Source organism: Bos grunniens, chromosome X (genome assembly GCF_055505025.1).
Source record: "Bos grunniens cultivar Pamir isolate PY7600 chromosome X, Bosgru_T2T1.0, whole genome shotgun sequence".
NCBI classification, from domain to species: domain Eukaryota; kingdom Metazoa; phylum Chordata; class Mammalia; order Artiodactyla; family Bovidae; genus Bos; species Bos grunniens.
Window position 1 is genome coordinate 129,579,216 of NC_141194.1, and position 18,935 is coordinate 129,598,150.

The 18,935-nt window shown below is 39.7% G+C and overlaps 1 protein-coding gene across 7 annotated transcripts in view; it reads left to right on the forward strand.

The window, feature by feature from the left end:
• The window catches only part of HS6ST2 (heparan sulfate 6-O-sulfotransferase 2), a 653,947-nt gene that overhangs the window by 169,920 nt on the left and 465,092 nt on the right, over positions 1 to 18,935 (forward strand). The window contains exon 3 of one of the 7 annotated variants that reach the window (XM_086385849.1): positions 14,361 to 14,497. The exons of 5 other annotated variants lie outside the window; for them this stretch is intronic. In XM_086385849.1, the coding sequence (XP_086241975.1) occupies positions 14,361 to 14,497 (137 nt within the window). Of the gene's footprint in view, positions 1 to 14,245; positions 14,498 to 18,935 lie in introns of those variants that run through there. One more of the 7 variants, XM_086385854.1, reaches the window with a different exon arrangement.

Sequence of the window (18,935 nt, forward strand, 5' to 3'; positions counted from 1 at the left end):
GCAATCACCATCTGCAGTGATTTTGGAGCCCCCCAAAATAAAGTCTGCCACTGTTTCCACTGTTTCCCCATCTATTTCCCATGAAGTGATGGGACTAGATGGCATGATCTTCGTTTTCTGAATATTGAGCTTTAAGCCTACTTTTTCACTCTCCTCTTTCACTTTCATCAAGAGGCTTTTGAGTTCCTCTTCACTTTCTGCCATAAGGGTGGTGTCATCTGCATATCTGAGGATATTGATATTTCTCCCAGCAATCTTGATTCCAGCTTGTGCGTCTTCCAGCCCAGCATTTCTCGTGATGTACTCTGCATATAAGTTAAATAAGCATAAGCAGGGTGACAATACACAGCCTTGACGTACTCCTTTTCCTATTTGGAACCAGTCTGTTTCTCCATTGCTGCCCTGTAAATGAATTCTTCAGTACCATTTTTCTAGTTTCTGTATATATGCGTTAAAATATGATATTTCTCTTTCTCTTTCTGACTTACTTCACTCTATAGAATAGGTTCTAGGTTCATCCACCACGTTAGAACTGACTCAAATGCGTTCCTTCTTATGGCTGTGTAATATTTCACCATGTATATGTCCACAACTTCTTCATGCATTCTTCTGTCAGTGGACATCTAGGTTGCTTCCATGTTCTAGCTGTTGTAAATAGTGCTGCAGTGAACAATGGGATACATGTGTCCCTTTCGATTTTGATTTCTTCAGGGTATATGCCTAGGAGTAGGATTGCTGGGTCATGTGGTGCTTTTATTCCTAGTTTCTTAAGGAATCTCCATACCGTCTTCCATAGTGGCTGTATCAATTTTCATTCCGACCAACAGTGCAGGAGCTTTCCCTTTTCTCCACACCCTCTCCAGCATTTATTGTTTGCAGACTTTGAGGATGGCCATTGTGACTGGTATGAGGTGATATCTCATTGTGGCTTTGACTTGCATTTCTCTAATAATGAGTGATGTTGAGCATCTTTTCAGGTGTTTGTTGGTCATCTGTATGTCTTCTGTCGAGAAATGTCTGTTTAGGTCTTTTTCTCACTTTTTGATTGGGTTGTTTGTTTTCCTGATATTGAGTTATATGAGCTGCTTGTATATTTTGGAAATTAATCCTTTGTCAGTTGTTTGATTTGCTGTCATTTTCTCCCATTCTGAGGACTGTCTTTTCATCTTGCTTATCGTTTCCTTTGCTGTGCAAAAGATGCTAAGTTTAATCAGGTCCCACTGGTTTGCTTTGATTTTTGTTTCCATTACTCTAGGAAATGGGACATAGAGGATCTTGCTTTGATTTATGTCAACAAGTGTTCTGCCTATGTTCTCTTCTAAGAGTTTTATAGTTTCTGGTCTTACAGTTAGGTCTTTAATCCATTTTGAGTTTATCTTTGTGTATGGTGTTAGGAAGTGTTCTAATTTCATTCTTTTGCATGTAGCTGTCCAGTTTTCCCAGCACCACTTATTGAAGAGGCTATCTTTTCCCCATTGTATATTCTTGCCTCCTTTGTCAAAAATAAGGTACCTGTAGGTGCATGGATTTATTTCTGGGCTTTCTGTCTTGTTCCTTTTGTCTATATTTCTGTTTTTTTGTGCCAGTACCATTCTGTCTTGATGACTGTACCTTTGTAGTATTATCTGAAGTCAGGAAGGTTGATTCCTCCAGCTTCCTTGTTCTTTCTCAAGACTGTTTTGGCTATCTGGGGTCTTTTGTGTTTCCATATGAACTGTGAAAATTTTTGTTGTAGTTCTGTGAAAAATGCTATTGGTCATTTGATAGGTATTGCACTGAGTGTGTAGATTACTTTTGGTAATATAATCGTTTTCACAATATTGATTCTTCCAACCCAGGAACATGGAATATCTCTCCATCTGTTTATGTTTGGTTTCTTTCATTAGTGTCTTATAATTTTCTGTGTACAGTTCTTTCATCTCCTTAGGTAAGTTTATTCCTATATATTTAATTCTTTCATTGCAGTGGTGAATGGGATTGATTCCTTAATTGCTCTCTCTGATTTTTCATTGTTAGTATATAGAAATGCAAGTGATTTCTGTGGATTGATTTTGTATCCTGCAACTTTGCTAAATTCACTGATTAGCTCCAGTAATTTTCTGATAGTATCTTTAGGGTGTTCTATGTACAGTATCATGTCATCTGCAAACAGTGAGAACTTTACTTCGTTTTTTCTGATCCTGATTTCTTTTATTTCTGTTTCTTTGCTGATTGCTGGCACTAGGACTTCCAGAAGTATGTTAAATAATAGTGGTGAAAGTGGACACCCTTGTCTTGTTCCTGATCTTAGTGGGAATGCTTTCAGTTTTTCACCATTGAGAATAATGTTTGCTGTAAGCCAATCATATATGGCCTTTACTGTGTTGAGGTATGTTCCTTCTATGTCCATTTTTTGAAGAGGTTTAATCATAAATAGGTACTGAATATTGTCAAAGGCTTTTTCTGCATCAATTGAGATTATCATATGGTTTTTATCTTTCAATTTGTTACTATGGTGTATCACATTGATTGATTTCCATATATTGAATCCTTGCATCCCTGTATTAAACCCAACTTGATCATGGTGTATGAGCTTTTTGACGTGTTGTTGAATTCTGTTTGCTAAAATTTTGTTGAGCGTTTTTGCATGTGTTCATCAGTGATATTTTCCTGTACTTTTCTTTTTGTGTGTTGTCTTTGGTTTCAGTATCAGGGTGATGAGTTTGGAAGTGTTCCTTCCTCTGCAATTTTTTGAAAGAGTTTTAGAAGGATATGTATTAGCTGTTTAAATGTTTGATAGAATTCTCCTGTGAAGCCATCTGGTCCTGGGCTTTTGTTTTTTGGGAGATATTTGATCACAAGCTTCAACTTCAGTGCTTGTAATTTGGTTGTTCATAATTTTTATTTCTTCCTGGTTTAGTCTTGGAAGATTGAACTTTTTTAAGAACCTGTCCATTTCTTCCAGGTTATCTATTTTATTGCCATATAGTTCATAGTAGTCTCTTTTAATCCTTTGTATTTCTGCAATGTCTGTTGTAACCTCTCCTTTTTGATTTCTACTTTTGTTGATTTGATTCGTCTCTCTTTTTTTTCCTAATGAGTCTGGGTAAGGATTTGTCAATTTTGTTTATGTTCTCAAAGAAGCAACTTTTCGTTTTATTAATCTTTACTACTGTTTCTTTCATTTCTTTTTCATTTATTTCTGCTCAGATCTTTATGATTTCTTTCCTTCTAATAATGTTGGTTTTTTTTTTCTTCTTCTTTTTCCAGCTGTTCTAGGTGTAAAGTTAGGTTGTTTTTCTTGTTTCTTGAGGTAGGATTGTATTGCTATAAACTTCCCTCTTAGAATTGCTTTTGCTGCATCCAATAGGTTTTGCGTTGTCGTGTTTTCATTGTCATATTTTTATAGAAATTTTTTGATTTCCCTTTTGATTTCTTCAGTAACCTGTTGGTTATTTAGAAATGTGTTGTTTAATCTCTATGTGTTTGTGTTTCTTGCAGTTTTTTTTCTTGTAATTGATATCTAGTCTCATAGCGTTGTCATGGAGAAGATGCTTGATACAATTTCAATTTTCTTAAGTTTACTGAGGTTTGATTTGTAACCCAAGATGTGGTCTATCCTGGAGAATGTTCCATGTGCACTTGAAAAGAAGGTGTATTCTTCTGAATTTGGATGGAATGTCCTGAAGATATCAATGAGATCCATCTCATCTAATGTATCATTTAAGACTTGTGTTTCTTTATTAATTTTCTGTTTTCATGATCTGTCTATTGGTGTGAGTGGGGTGTCCTACTATTATTGTGTTACTGTCAATTTCTACTTTTGTGTGTGTTAGTGTTTGTCTCATGTATTGAGGTGCTTCTATGTTGGGTGCATAGATATTTTCAATTGTTATGTCTTCCTCTTGGATTGATCCTTTGATCATTATGTAGTATCCTTCCTTATCTTTTGGAATGTTCTTTATTTTAAGGTCCATTTTGTCTGATATGAAGATTGCTACCCGAGCTTTCTTTTGCTTCCCATTTGCATGGAGTGGATTCTTCCGTCCTCTCAGTTTCAGTCTATATGTGTCTTTAGGTCTGAAGTGGGTTTCTTGTAGACAGCATATGTATGGGTCTTGTTTTTGTATGCATTCAGCCAGTCTGTGTCTTTTGGTTGGAGCATTTAATCCATTTACATTTAAAGTAATTATTGATATATATGTTCCTATTGCCATTTTCTAATTGTTTGCAGTTGATTTTGTAGATCTTTTTCTTCTCTTGTGTTTCTTGACTATAAATTCCCTTTAACGTTTGTTGTAAAACTGGTTTGGTAGTACTGTATTCTCTTATTTTTTGCCTGTCTGAAAAGCTTTTTATTTTTCCATCAGTTTTGAATGAGATCCTTGGTGGGTACAATAATCTTGGTTGTAGATTTTTCCCTTTCAGTAGATATTTCCCTTTAAATATATCCTGCCATTCCCTTCTGGTGTGCAGAGCTTCTGCTGAAAGATCAGCTGTTAAGCATATGGGGTTTCCCTTGTATGTTACTTGTTGCTTTCACTTGCTGCTTTTAATATTCTTTCGTTTATTTGTGTTTAGTCTTTGTAAGTGTTTCATTTATTTGTGTTAGTCTTTGTTAGTTGGATTAGTATGTGTCTTGGTGTTTTTCTCCTTGGGTTTATCCAGTATGGAAATCTTTGTGCCTCTTGGACTTGATTGGCTATTTCCTTTTCCATGTTGGGGAAATTTTCTCCTATAATCTCTTCAAAAATTTTCTCATACCCTTTCTTTTTTTTTTCTTTTTCTGGGACCCCTATAATTCGAATGTTGATGTGTTTGATATGGTCCCAGAGGTCTCTGAGACTGTCCTCAACTCTTTTCATTCTTTTTACTTTATTCTGCTCTTCAGAAGTTATTTCCACCATTTGATCTTCCAGCTCACTGATTTGTTCTTCTGCTTCAGATATTCTGCTATTGACTCCTTCTAGAGTAATTTCAGTAATTGTGTTGTTTGCTTCTGTATGCTTATTATTTAATCTTCTAGGTCTTTGTTAGTTGATTCTTGCATTTTCTCCATTTTGTTTTCAAAGTTTTTGATCATCTTTACTATCATTATTCTGAATTCTTTTTCAGGTAATTTTCCTCTTTCCTCTTCATTTATTTGCACTCCTGTGTTCCTAGTTTGTTCCTTCATTTGTGCAGTATTTCTCTGCATTTTCATTTTTTTTTAAAGTTATTGTGTTTGAGGTGTCCTTTTCCCAGGCTTCAAGGAAAGTTGAATTCTTTCATTGAAGAAGGTTGATTTCTTTCTTCCTTTTGGTTTCTGCCCTCCTAGGGTTGGTCCAGTGGTTTGTGTGAACTTTGTATTGGGTGAGATTTCTGCTGAAGTTTTGTTTGTTTTTCTTCTGATGGGCAAGGCTGAGTGAGGTGGTACTCCTGTCTGCTGATGATTGGGTTTGTAATTTTGTTTTATTTGTTGTTTAGATGAGGCATCCTCCACAGGGTGCTACTGGTGGTTGGGTGATGCCAGGTCTTGTATTAAAGTGGCTTCCTTTGTGTGAGTTCTCACTATTTGATACTCCCTATGGTTAGTTCTCTGGTAGTCTAGAGTCTTGGAATCAGTCCTCCCACTCCAAAGGCTCAGAGTTTGATCTCAAGTTTTGTGTGGTTCTTTATATATTCTTTTCCACTGGTTGGGACTTCCCTGGTGGCTCAGACGGTAAAGCATCTGTCTACAATGTGGGAGTCCTGGGTTCGATCCCTGGGTTGGGAAGATCCCCTGGAAAAGGAAATGGCAATCCACTCCAGTACTATTGCCTGAAAAATCCCATGGACAGAGGAGCCTGGTAGGCTACAGTCCATGGGGTCGCAAAGAGTCAGACACGACTTAGAGACAGGGCTTATATATTCTTTTCCACTGGTCAGGTCCTCCTGTCTGCTCTCAGCTGGTGTTCCACATGCATTTTTGTGTCTGAAGGTGTATTCCTGATGTATCTGTGGAGAGAGATGTACTCCACATCCACCTACTCCTCCACCATCTTGTTCTCCTTCCCAATTATCCCTTCATTCTTTTTTTGATTTTAGTAATTGAGTCTTCTATTTTGTTTGTCAGTTTAGGTTAATGTTTGTCATTTTTATTTAATCTTTATAGAGAACCAACTTTGGTTTCCCTGATTTTTGTTTTTTCTTAACTCTCAATTCCCACTGTAGTCTGTAATATTTCTTTTCTTCTGCTTGTTTGAGGTTTAATGTGTTCTTTATTTTTAAGTGTTTTGCAGTAGACAGGTTATTGAATTGAGATCTTTCTCTTTTTTTTTTAAAATATAAGCATTTGTAGCTCTATAATTTCCTCTAAGCACTACTTTAGCTGCATCCCATAAGTTTTGGTATGTTTTATTTCATTTAAATTATCTCAAAGATTTGCTAATTTCACTTGTGCTTTCTTCTTTGAACCATTGGTTATTTAAGAGTTCATTGTTTAATTTCCACATATTTTTGAATTTGCAAATTTTCTTCTTTACATTGTTTATACTTTTATTCCATTGTAGTCAGAGATATGTTGTATGATTCATTCCTTTTAAATATATTGAGCAGTATTCCATATCCTAACATATGGTCTGTCCTGGAGAATGTTCTATGTGCATTTGAGAAGATTATATTCTGCTGCTGATGGTGAAGTGTTCTGTAGATACCTGCTAAGTTTTGATGATTTATTGTAGTGTTTAAGTCTTCTATTTCTTGCTGATTCTTTTCTGGTTGTTCTATCCATTATTGAAACTGGGATACTGATGTCTCCAACAATTATTATTGAGTTTTGTATTTCTCCCTTTAAGTCTGGCAGTTTCTGCTTTATGTGTTTTTGGGCTCTGTTGTTAGCTGCATGTCTATTTGTGATTAGTATATTTTCCTAATTCATTATTCCCTTTGTCTTTATAAAAGTTCCCTTTTTATCTCTAGTAACATTTATTAAAGTCTGTTTTTTCTGATATTGGTGTAGGCAACCCATACTTCTTATGGTTTTTATTTCCATGATATATCTTTTCTCCTCCCTTTTTACTCAGATTATTTCTATCTTTAAGTGTAACATGTATTTCCTGTGGATAACTATATTTGTACCTTGTTTTTTCTAAAAAAAAAAAAAATTCCATCTGACGGTCTTTGTCTTTTGATTAGAATATTTCACCCATTCATTTATAGATAGCTTGATTCAAGTCTGTAACGTGAGTTATTTTGACTTAGTTGAAATCTTTCCCATTAACTAATTCATTCAGTATATACTGAGTACCTTTCTATATAGCAGGCACTGTGTCAGGTCCTGGAATTACAGAGCTGGCAGTACCATAGCCACTGACTTTAGAGAGTTCTCAGACTAGTGAGGGAATAAATATTAATAAACAAATAGGGTGATCAGTGCTATAATAAAGGGGAACATGGGTTGCTGTGATGATGGAGAGAAGGGTATCTCAAATCAGGAAAGACTCTGCTGAGGGAGGTGACCCTTGAGTTGTCTCCAAGGATCTCCAGACAAGTGACAGGGTAGAACCTCAGGAAACAGCATGAGTAAAGGCACAGCTACATGAGGGAGTAGGGCTTGTACTTAGGGGCTGGGATGAGATCCGTGATCTCAGAACTAGATAGAAGCCAGGGCGGATAGAGTCTTGCAGGGTATGAACTTATTTGGACTTTATCTTGAGAGCAGAGAGAAGGCACTGGGACATTTTAAGCAGGGGAGTAACGCGCTTTGATTTTAACTAAGTCACTTTGGCTGCTGTGTGGAGAAGGGACTGGGAAGAAGTAAGAACACTCAACAGGGAGCCCAGTTGGAAGGCCGTGGAATTGTGCTGGGAAGAGAGCTTGGTAGCTTGGCTTGGAAGAGTGGCTGTGGGTATGTAGTAAAGTCAGTCAAAGTTGCTCAGTCATGTCTGACTCTTTGCGACCTGATGGACTATAGTCCATGGGATTCTCCAGGCCAGAATACTGGAGTCGGTAGCCTTTCCCCTCTCCAGGGGATCTTACCAACCCAGGGATCAAACCCAGGTCTCCCACATTGCAGGCAGATTCTTTACCAACTGAGCTATCATGGGCATGTAGAGGTGAGAAGATTCAGGAGATATTTAGGAGGAAGACTGGAAAGAATATGGTGACTGAAGGCTATGGATAGTGGGGATGAGAGCTGGGGAAGGAATTTCCTCCAAGGTTTCTGGCTTGTACAGACTGGAGGAGGAGCTGTGATGGGCAAGGGGATGGGGGATGAGGCTAGTTTTATACACATGGAATTTGAAGAGACTATGGAGTCACAATGTTGGATGCTCAGAGGCAGTAGATTTGTGGATTGAGAGCTCAGGGCTGCAGATACAGGCTCAGAGTCACAAGGTGCTTATCTCAGCTCATTTAAAATTATTTCTAAATATGTAAAAAAAATAAATTTTATTTGCAATATATAGACAAATTGTTCTTACTAGTTGCTGAGGGTAAAATCAGGGAAACTGGACCTAAATCATAGTAGAAAGAATGAGACAAGACTGTTGGGAACGGATTGACAAGAGGAAGCCATGCAGAATGGTGTGAAGGCCTTGCTGGCCTCTGTCTAGCAGCAGGACTGTGAGTGAGGGAGAAGCAGGGCACCTATCATCCTTGCCATTTGGTGGCCCATTGTTTCCCATGGCATGTACCTTGCATCGGGGAACAAACGCAAATTTTTGCCATAAACTATGTGCACTGAAGAATAAATACCTGTCTTTATTTTTTCTTCCCTTTCTCTATGACTCTTCAAAAGCTTAGATTTCTCTAGATCACAGTTGTGCAAGGAGAAGTAAGAGTGAAAGTTTTAAGGTAAGATAAATAACATTGTCTGTAAGTGGTGAAATTATTAACGGAGACATTTATTCTCAGGAATCTAGAGTCAGCTGTTCCATCTTTTTGAAAAAAAAGGGCTTTATTGAGGTATAATTAATATATAAGAAACTGCACACATTTAATGGATACAATTTGATGATGAGTTTGCACATAGGATTAGGATTCTCATTTCTGCGACATCATTGCCACAGTCAAGGTAATAGTCAAATTCATCAACTCCGAAACTTTCCTTGGGTCCCCCTTCTTATGTGTGTGGTATGGTAAGGACATTTACCATGAGCTCAGCTATGTCATCTTTACCCTAGGATTTGGAGTCATACAGACTTGAGCTAGGTGATGGCTGTTTCACTTAGCACTTGTGAGACTTTGGGCAGATCACTAAATCTAGTTCTGATCTTTGATTCCCTCATTTGTAAAAACTTCATGGGATTGTTCTGAGGCACAAATGCTTTAAGGTAAGTGAAAGGGCTTTATAAAGTATAAATTGCTATTTTGGTATTATTTATCATTTAGCTTTCTGATTTCATTGTAAAATGTCAAAATTTTATCAGAAAAACTGAGTGTTGTTAATATCACAATGTATTGCTTTATTTAAAAGCTACTCATTTAGTCCATTTTTTTTCTAATAACAAAGAATATCATTAAGTAGTTATCAGTTATCTCTGTCTATGGTCCAAATCTCAGACTAACCAAGGATTGATTGTATCTAGTTTTTCTCCATTCTCAGAGGAACATATATAAGGGTATCTATTTATGACTCATTTGCCATTTCAAGTATTCTTATATAAAACCTAAAATATTTCAACTTCCATGACTTCCTAGCTATCATTACTCTTCCCTTTAGCTTGAAATACTTTAATGGTCCCCAAACATTTAGATTATCTGATTTTTGCATATATTAGATGAAGCTTGGAATCATTAGTTTTCAATGTGCTCTATAAATATTCCTGGTTTCCAGCCTGAGCTGGAGATATTAAGAAGAGATGAAATTCAGCTCAAGTGCATATCCAAAGGATTTTGAGATATTTTAGTTTACCTTTGATAATGTGGGACAGGTGAAGATCAAGACTTTACCAAATGATAAATTTTTTTAAACTGTGGAACAGTTACTGTAAGGAGTCATGTGATCTTTGCAAGATATTCAATCCAGTGTTGGCTTCTAGAGGGGAAAATAACATTTTTGCAGAAATTGGGGCACTGCAGAAATTTTGTGAGCTCTGTAGACATTTTCTGATGCCTTGATATATGTTCGGTTTTTTTTTTTTATTGTCCATCTGAGTAAACTATTTACAAATGCTGTTACATATGGGGAGGGGCTGTGGTAGATGGTCCTATCCCTTGGAGTGTGGCTTTCCAGGTTCCATTCCCAGCTCAGCACAGTAACTCTGGACAAAGCCCCTAAAGTGTTCTTTGCTTCTGTCTCCTTAATGGCAAAGCAGAAATGGATACTTACTATCACCGAACTCATGAAGATGCTAAATTGATAATCAGATCGTGCCTTAAAACCATTTTGAGTTCTACTGAGAAATATTTTGTTCTCAAAATAAGTTGAGTCTCTGGTTTTCTAAGTTTAAATATATTGTCAAGAAATGAATCCCTGGGGGAGCAAAGCACATAGACCATAGTGACATTAGCAAACAGAGATGGAAAAGATGGCATTGGAGAAAGCGAAGAGGACTTTCTAGTCAGGAGGGAACCATTGAAATGCTGCTCAGATTTAGATAAGGACCATGGCCTGGTTGCTTGATGGCTTTTGCTGTCTTGTTGATAATGAATTTGAAGGGATGGGATAAATGGAAGCAACCACTAGTTGAGCCAAAGTGATATGCTCTGTATCTGCCTAGTAAGTTTTTGAAAAAGTATTTAATTTTCACATGCTATTGCTGCTTTAATGTCTCTGTGACTTTATGCCTTTCAAAGATGTGACCTGTAAGGCAGCAGATAGAAATGATAGCTCATCAGCCTCTAATGAGCCAATGATGTACCCTGTCAGATATTCTCCTACTTCCTCCTTCCAACTACACAATTTGAAAGAAAGAAGCCCCGAGGTCCTGACTAAGTCATCGGTATGTCTACTTGAAGGATGATGTGGGCTTCTCATTGGCTGAGCAGTTTGAAGAAAGGTCTTCTGCATTCAGCCTGAGCCTGTTCAAGCAGGACCCTGGCTGGCTCTTGACTCTAGTATGAAAGTAGGAAGATGAACTTGTAGCATGTGAATATATCAGATATGGCATTCACCAAACCATTGCCTTTAAAAAAAGTTTTTTTGTAATACCAGATTTGAGCTCTCTAAGGCCAGGGACTCTTTCTTGTCTGTCTTCCAGAGCCTTTGTCTATAGAAGTCAATTAATGTTTGTTGAATAAATAGAATAACTTTCAAACACCGTAACTCTAACCTGTCAAAAGCCAAACCCAGTTTTGTCTTTCAGTGGATGGCCAGCCTTCATATGAACCTGAGTGCTCTCTGAACAGCACTTCCCAACTTAATTCTGTGGAGATGAATCAACTGGGATCTGGTTAAAAATGCAGATTCTGAATCAGTAGGTCCGAGGTGGAGCCTGAGATTCTGATTTTTAGCAAGCCTCCCAGGTGATGCAGATGCTGTTGGTCTGTATACTGCACTTCAAGTATCAGATGTCTAGACCCGGTCTCTGCCTCATCTGCAAAACTTAATCTATCATCAAGCCTTGTTGAGATTATCTCTTCTGTCCCAATTCTGACCATTAATCTCTGTTTCTGTTGCCACCAATTTATCTGAAGCCTTCATATTGTTTTTCAGGGATTCATGTAATCTCCCTGGCTTTTTCCCCTCCACAGCATTCTCCACACTGCAACCAAGGTGATATTTCTCAAATACGTTTCTGATCATGCTTCCCTTTGTGACCTTCTGTGCAGGGTAAAACAGCAACCCCTCTGTTGCTACACTGTCTTTGTATTAGGTGGGAGCAGGGGCAGGAGCAAAAAATGTGAGGTTTGAGGAGCCAAGGGCTTATAGTGATGGTGGACCAGCATTAGGGGTCAATTCATGCATACAGGGCTGCCTACAGGTACTCTTCCATCCATCCATTTATCCATCCATCCCGTTATGCTGTATGTATGCTTAGTCGCTCAGTCATGTCTGACTCTTTGCGACCTCATGGACTGTAGCCCATCCATTTATCCAGCCAATCAGTTATGCAGCCAATCAGTTGACCATCCATCCATCTATCCATCTGTCCACCCGTCTGTCCATCCATCCATCCATCTGTCCATTCAGTCAGTTAGTCAGTTGGGCAGGAACCCAACATGTTAGGACCATTGGCTTTTGGACCAAAACAGTCAAATAAGTGTTTGCATGTCATTTATGGTAAAACCACAGTAACTTGATACCCATTGTTTCAGATTCTTTAGCAGATGAAAGTTTTTTGAGATGAAAGGCACCTCAAAGTTTTCCAGTCTAAATATCTGTTATTCTGGGCCCATCAATCCAAAATCCCTTGCTCCCATTCTTTTTTCACTTGAATTACTGAGAATTTTAGTGTACACTGAATAGCAATTTGTTACAAATCCCATACCGTAAAGATTATTTGCCATTTCCTTTTTCTTTCCAATTTCTCTTGCTGTGCTTTGATCCAGGGTTTGGTAGATGGTAAGTGTGTGCAGATTCTCAGTGAGGTGTGTGGGCTTTGTTGACACTGAACCCATCTCAGCCATGGGATGTAACCGCTCCTGTCACAATGCCGGGGTGGCTGTGGCTACAGTAGAATGTCACATTTCCAGGATTAGGGCTTTTTGTTGTGGCCTTAACAAAGGAGCCCACCTGTGTTTGCTGATTTTAGAAGATGGGGAGAGGAGGAAGGAATCCTCTTTTTTTGGTGGGTGGATGGGCAGGAGGAATCTATCACAGGAATTCTTAAGTCACAGCTGCTTTTCCAGTCTTCAGCCAGCACCCTCTCCATCCCCACTCTGGCTCCCATCTCAGAAGAGAATGCTGAGCTCTGTTGACATTGGGTAGCATTTGTTTTCTTCCCACTTTAATTTAGCAACTCATCACAGGGGTTGTTCTTTGTTCATCTTTCCTGGGGTTTTTTTTTGGTACACTGACTAATGCTTACAGTTTGCCTATTCGAGAAAGAGAAGTGCAGGGAAGATCAATCAAATGAGATCTTAAAGGGTAAATCAGTTTTTCAAATGTGTTCAGGCAGCTTCTGTTCACTTCAGTGAGAAGAAGTGCTTCCAAGGACAGAAATTTACCCAGTGAAGTGCCTCCCAAATGCAGCAGAGCAATCATGCTTCAGATGGCTATTTTGCAGCCTGAGCGTCCAGTTCTGCTTAGATTTCAAATGACCATTTAAAACTCAAGCGTGAGGGGGAAAATGAAGTGCATTTGACTTGAAGGAATTTGCTAATGGAAGATCAAAGTTTTAAAAAGTGTACCTTTGCAGGCATTATTGGAGGGTTGTGAGGGGACGGTGGCAAAGGGAAACCTTACAGGATACCTTTTTTCAATCATTTCACATTTTCTTTAGTTTTTCAAGAAGACTCAGGAAATATCTCATATCAAATCTACACTGTATTTCAGAAAAAAAAAAAAAGGAGAACTTGTTGCTTGGGCTTTAGAACTCAGTGCTGCAGTCCCGTGTGTTCATAGAGGTCCCAAGTGAAAATTTTTATCATCAAAATTGACTGATTCAGAACAGAGTGTTTGTGACTACCTGGTAGCAAATTTGAAAACCACATCTCATCTTTTATCCTTTAAATGGCATCAACGTATGGTTGTGCCTACAGAATAAAATGAACATTCTGGCCACTTGGGTTAAGAGATCAGCCTGTTTTTACATAGTGACCTTTGGTGATAGGTCCTTGCAGAGGTCTAATCTGCTAGCTGTTAACTATGGGGTTTGATCTGAGGATTTCACCCCTCCACACCCATTACACACATCTTAAAGAGTCCCTGCCACTACCAAACAAAGAAAAGCAAGCTATTCCCATGAGCCCTTACATGCTAAGTTACTTCAGTCGTGTCTGACTCTTTGTGACCCTATGGACCATAGCCTACCAGGCTCTTCTGTCCTTGGAATTCTCCAGGCAAGAGTACTGGAGTGGGTTGCCATTCCCTTCTTCAGGGGATCTTCCTGACCCAGGGATCGAACCCACGTCTACTTGCATCTCTTGCATTAACAGGCAGGTTCTTTACTACTAGCGCCACCTGGGAAGCCCATATAAGCCCTTAAAGAAAACATAATTTGGCAGATAACTTTGTGAAACATCAACCAACTTAGCCCAGCCAATAGGAATTATTCCTTCATCATATGCTTTTCTAGACAGGTCTTGTTCCCCTCAGTTAGCAGGAAAATTCAGGACTGACTCCCTAAAGAAGCAGCATAGGTTTACAGTCAGCCCAAAGGTGTGATCAAAAGAGTTAACAAGGCTTTCTTGCCTTCCGCAGGTCATTTGTTCTGAGCTGTGGTCATCATTTGCTTCCAGCACAGGAGTGTTAAGCTGAGGGGGACTGTTTGGCTGGCTGCCAACAGGAGGTAGGGCTTTATTATTTTTTTTTTCAGAGTAAACAGAGCAGCACAGGGCTTCACTGAAGACCACCCAGTAAAGGAGACCTTGCCTTTACCTGAGCACATTCCCAGGAATCAGCAGATGTGCTTCAGTGGAAACTTACTTCTGAAGGCTTTCTTGAGGGGAAGAGGTGAGAGAAATGCCTCCTGTCTTGAATATGTTGGCTGTCCGTGTGTTTTATGTATCGGATCACACCTACAGTTTCATGGGACAGAAGATTTCTGCTCCTATGAAGCTGGAAAATTGACCTAATCCAGCCTGTTTCTTCTGCCAGGGTCCAGAGAGAAGGTCATGCAGTTAGTTAGGGGCTTGGGACTAGCACTTGGGCTTCTCCACTACCTATCAGGTGCTCTTCACCATACTGTAATGTTTCTTCTCTATGGCTGTATTTCATCTCCAGTGATTTTCCTCTGCCCTTACTTGCTTTGCACACAGGTGTTGTAAACTCTTATTAGAAGTTAGCAGCAAGAGTGACATTCTATGTTATTATAGCCATTTGCATTTTACTGAGCTATTTTATGGCTTTCTATCTTTACCATAGCATGTGGGTGTGGCAAGGGGGATATCATTCATTGTCTTTATCACCATTGTCATTATTATTAATACTGTCATCTTCATTCCATCAGAGAAGGCAGTGGCAACCCACTCCAGTACTCTTGCCTGGAAAACCCCATGGACGGAAGAGCCTGGTAGGCAGCAGTCCATGGGGTTGCTAAGAGTCCGGCATGACTGAGCGACTTCACTTTCACTTTTCACTTTCATGCATTGGAGAGGGAAATGGCAACTCCAGTATTCTTGCCTGGAGAATCCCAGGGACAGAGGAGCCTAGTGGGCTGCCGTCAATGGGGTTGCACCGAGTCGGACACGACTGACGTGACTTAGCAGCAGCAGCTTCATTCCATGGGCTTCCTTTGTGGCTCAGCTGGTAAAGAATCTGCCTGTAATGCAGGAGACCTGGGTTCAGTCTCTGGGTTGGGAAGATCCCCTGGAGAAGGGAAAGGCTACCCACTCTAGTATTCTGGCCTGGAGAATTCCATGGGCTACATAGTCCATGGAGTCGCAAAGAGTCAGACACGACTGAGCAATTTTAACTTCATTCCATGGATGAGGAAACTGGGGCTTGGGAAGGATAAGCAGATGGCTCAAGGTCATACAGGTGGTGACAGAGCTGAGATGACCATCCCTGACTTCTGACTTCCTCAGTGTCATGATATGACACATCAGTGTGCGTGCATGCTCAGTCATGTCCCACTCTTTTCATGACCCCATGGACTGTAGCTTGCCAGGCTCCTCTGTCCATGGGACTCTCCCAGCAAAAATACTGGAAGGGGTTGCCATTTCTTCCCCCAGGGGATCTTCCTGACCCAGGCATCCAACCCGCAGCTCCTGCAGCTCCTGCATTGGCAGTGGATTCTTTACTACTCAGCCACATGGGAAGCCCTGTTACACATCGAAGCAAAATGTGAATCTAAAGGTAAATCTTGAGAAAAACGACATTGACTAGATGCTTGCAGGAACATCATTTCACTGCTGAATGCCATTCGCTACATGAGGGAAATTGAGTATCCTAGAAACCCCAAGTCACTGGGTGATTTTACCTACAAGTCTTTGCTATAGCCCGAGCCCTGAGGACTTCATTGTACTGAGCCTTGGTTATAGTAACAGAGGTAGCTAAGGTTCAACAATGGGCTGACAGCCAATAGCAATGCTTTCTGCATGACCAGTGAGAGAACCCAACCAAGGAGGAGCTGAGACTGGCCCCAAAGGGTAAGTCTGACAATGGTCCAGTAGCTAATGTGGGGATTAGCTGTTGTTCCGGGTAATGTGTCCAGTTCAGGCTGGTTACAGGGGAGCCTCAAAGACTCATTTTACTTGTCTCCTCTGTGGGCTGCTGCAATTTTCTCCTTTTTCAGCACATCTATCCTTTTAAAAATTTAATGAGAAATTGTCATTTTTGGAAAGCTGATGATTTTTACCCTGGCATAGAATTGCTTCTAAATGTTAATACTTAAAAAAATGTAATGGAAAAGAAGAAAAGCCCTGCCACTTGTGTGGTCCATTTCATGAGTCTGTGCCAACTCTGTGTGTAGGGGTGTGAGCTCAACTCAGCAGGCCTTTTGGATGTCCACTGAGGTTCAGAAGACAAAGATTTGGTGACACCAAGAAATTGAATCTCCTTGACATTAACTCTGGGCCCTTCAGGTCAGGGCTAGTGTTGTTGGTGAGTTGGCTGCCTGGAAAATGGTCCTGCCATTCCTTTGAGTTTCCCTTTGTGGATGAATAGAAAGTTTCCATCTACAAAGCTTTATGATGTTAATTTCACGTAGTTCATGTGGAAAAAAAAAAAAGCCAAACAGGCAGTTATAGGTAAACCACCCTGCAAGCAAACATTAACCACCCTCAATAACATTTGGCAGTTTGGCTGAAATTTTGCAGACTGTGGTTTTCCTCAGTTTTGAACATGGAGTCTTCAGATCCAGACATCAGTTAACATGACTTGGTGCTTGTCAGACGAGGGCCCTTATCCACCTTGCTTGGGTGGTTGATGAGAGTAGTAACTGTCATTGGATTCCACAACTCCCTGGTCAATTTCAGCAGCCATGTGTGGGTTGTTAAGCTGACAGTATCACACAGAAAGTACACTCTCAGGGATGTAATTGTTAGCAATATGATAGCACCTTATAATGTTTCCTCCCTGTGGGAGAGCAGAATAAGGTAAACGTAAGAGTCTGTTTTTATTATTCTTCTTTAATTTTGCAATTAAAAAATTTTAATGGTAATATAATTGCTTTATAGTGTTGTGTTAGTTTCTGCCATACAAAAACGTGAATCAACCATAACTATGTATCTATCCCCTAACTCTAGATCCTCACTCCCACTCCCCCATCCCACCCCTCTAGATCGTCAGAGAGCACCAAGCTGAGCTCCCAGAGCTACACAGCAACTCCCCACTAGCGACCTATTTTACCCGTGATAGTGTATATATCGATGCTACTTTCTCCATTAGTCCCACCCTCTCCTTACCCCCGTGTCCAAAAGTCTGTTCTCTGCATCTGTATCTCTATTCCTTCCCTGAAAATAGGTTTATCAGTACCATATTTCTAGATTCCAAATATATGCATTAATATGTGATGTTTGTTTTTCTCTTTCTGACTTACTTCACTCTGTATAATAGGCTCTGGTTTCATCCACCTTAGTTCAACTGCCTCATATTCAGTCCTTTTTATGACTGAGTAATATTCCATTGTATATATATGCACCACGACTTCTGTATCCACTTATCTGTCAGTGGACATCTAAGTTGCTTCCATGTCCTGACTATTGTAAATAGCGCTGCAGTGAACACTGGGGTACATGTGTCTTTTTCAATTATGGTTTTCTCAGGGTACGTGCCAAGTAGTAGGGTAGTGGGATTGTTGGGTCATATGGAGTTTTATTTTTGGTTTTGATTTTGAAGCAAAATGTTCACATTCTTAGGTGAGATATTTAGTCAACGAGTTTTATTTACTTCAACTGAAATAATACCACAATGACTTAATAAGCCTTCATGGGTGGGTAAAAGGACAGTATTTCAGAGCAGGCAATAAGAAGCCTGAGAGAGGGGGAGAGGCAGCAGATAGTGAAAGGTTGCTGCTAGGAGCCATGAATGACCTGGGATTCTTGGCTTTCAGAGGAGAGGAATTTGATCCGGGGCCAGTGATGAGGCTTGATTGCTCAGAGTTTTTTGTAATAAAGTTTTATTAAACTATAAAAGAGATAGAGAAAGCTTCTGACATAGATATCAGAAGGGGACAGAGAGTGCCCCCTTGCTAGTTTTTAGCAAGAAGTTATATACCTATTCAGTTCAGTTTAGTTGCTGAGTCATGTCCAACTCTTTGAGACCCCATGGACTTCAGCATGCCAGGCCTCCCTGTCCATCACCAAATCCTGGAGCTTGGTCAGACTCTTGTCCATCAAGATGCTATCCGACCATCTCATCCTCTGTCATTCCCTTCTCCTCCTGCCTTCAATCTTTCCCAGCATCAGGGTCTTTTCCAATGAGTCAGATCAGGTGGCCAAAGTATTGGAGTTTCATCTTCAGCATCAGTCCTTCCAATGAACACCCAGGACTGAGCTCCTTTAGGATGGACTGGTTGGATCTCCTTGCAGTCCAAGGGACTCTCAAGAGTCTTCCCCAACACCACAGTTCAAAAGCATCAGTTCTTCTGTGCTCAGCTTTCTTTATAGTGCAACTCTCACATCCATATGTGATTACTGGAAAAACCATAGCTTTGACTAGATGAACCTTTGTTGGCAAAGTAATATCTCTGCTTTTTAATATGCTATATAGGTTTAATATACCTATTAGCAGGCTGCTAATTAGAGAAAGGAAATGTCTCAAAACTCAGAGAATGGCACTAGGCCCCTCACCCACAACATTCATATTGAGATAGCTTTGGCACAAGATGAGTCATTCCAGGCTATAAAACAATTGACATGAATCTTGAAGAAAGGCAGATTTCCAGGCAAATACATAGTTTCATTAACACAGCTTAAGAGAACATTTCCATGGGTAAAACATAATGGTT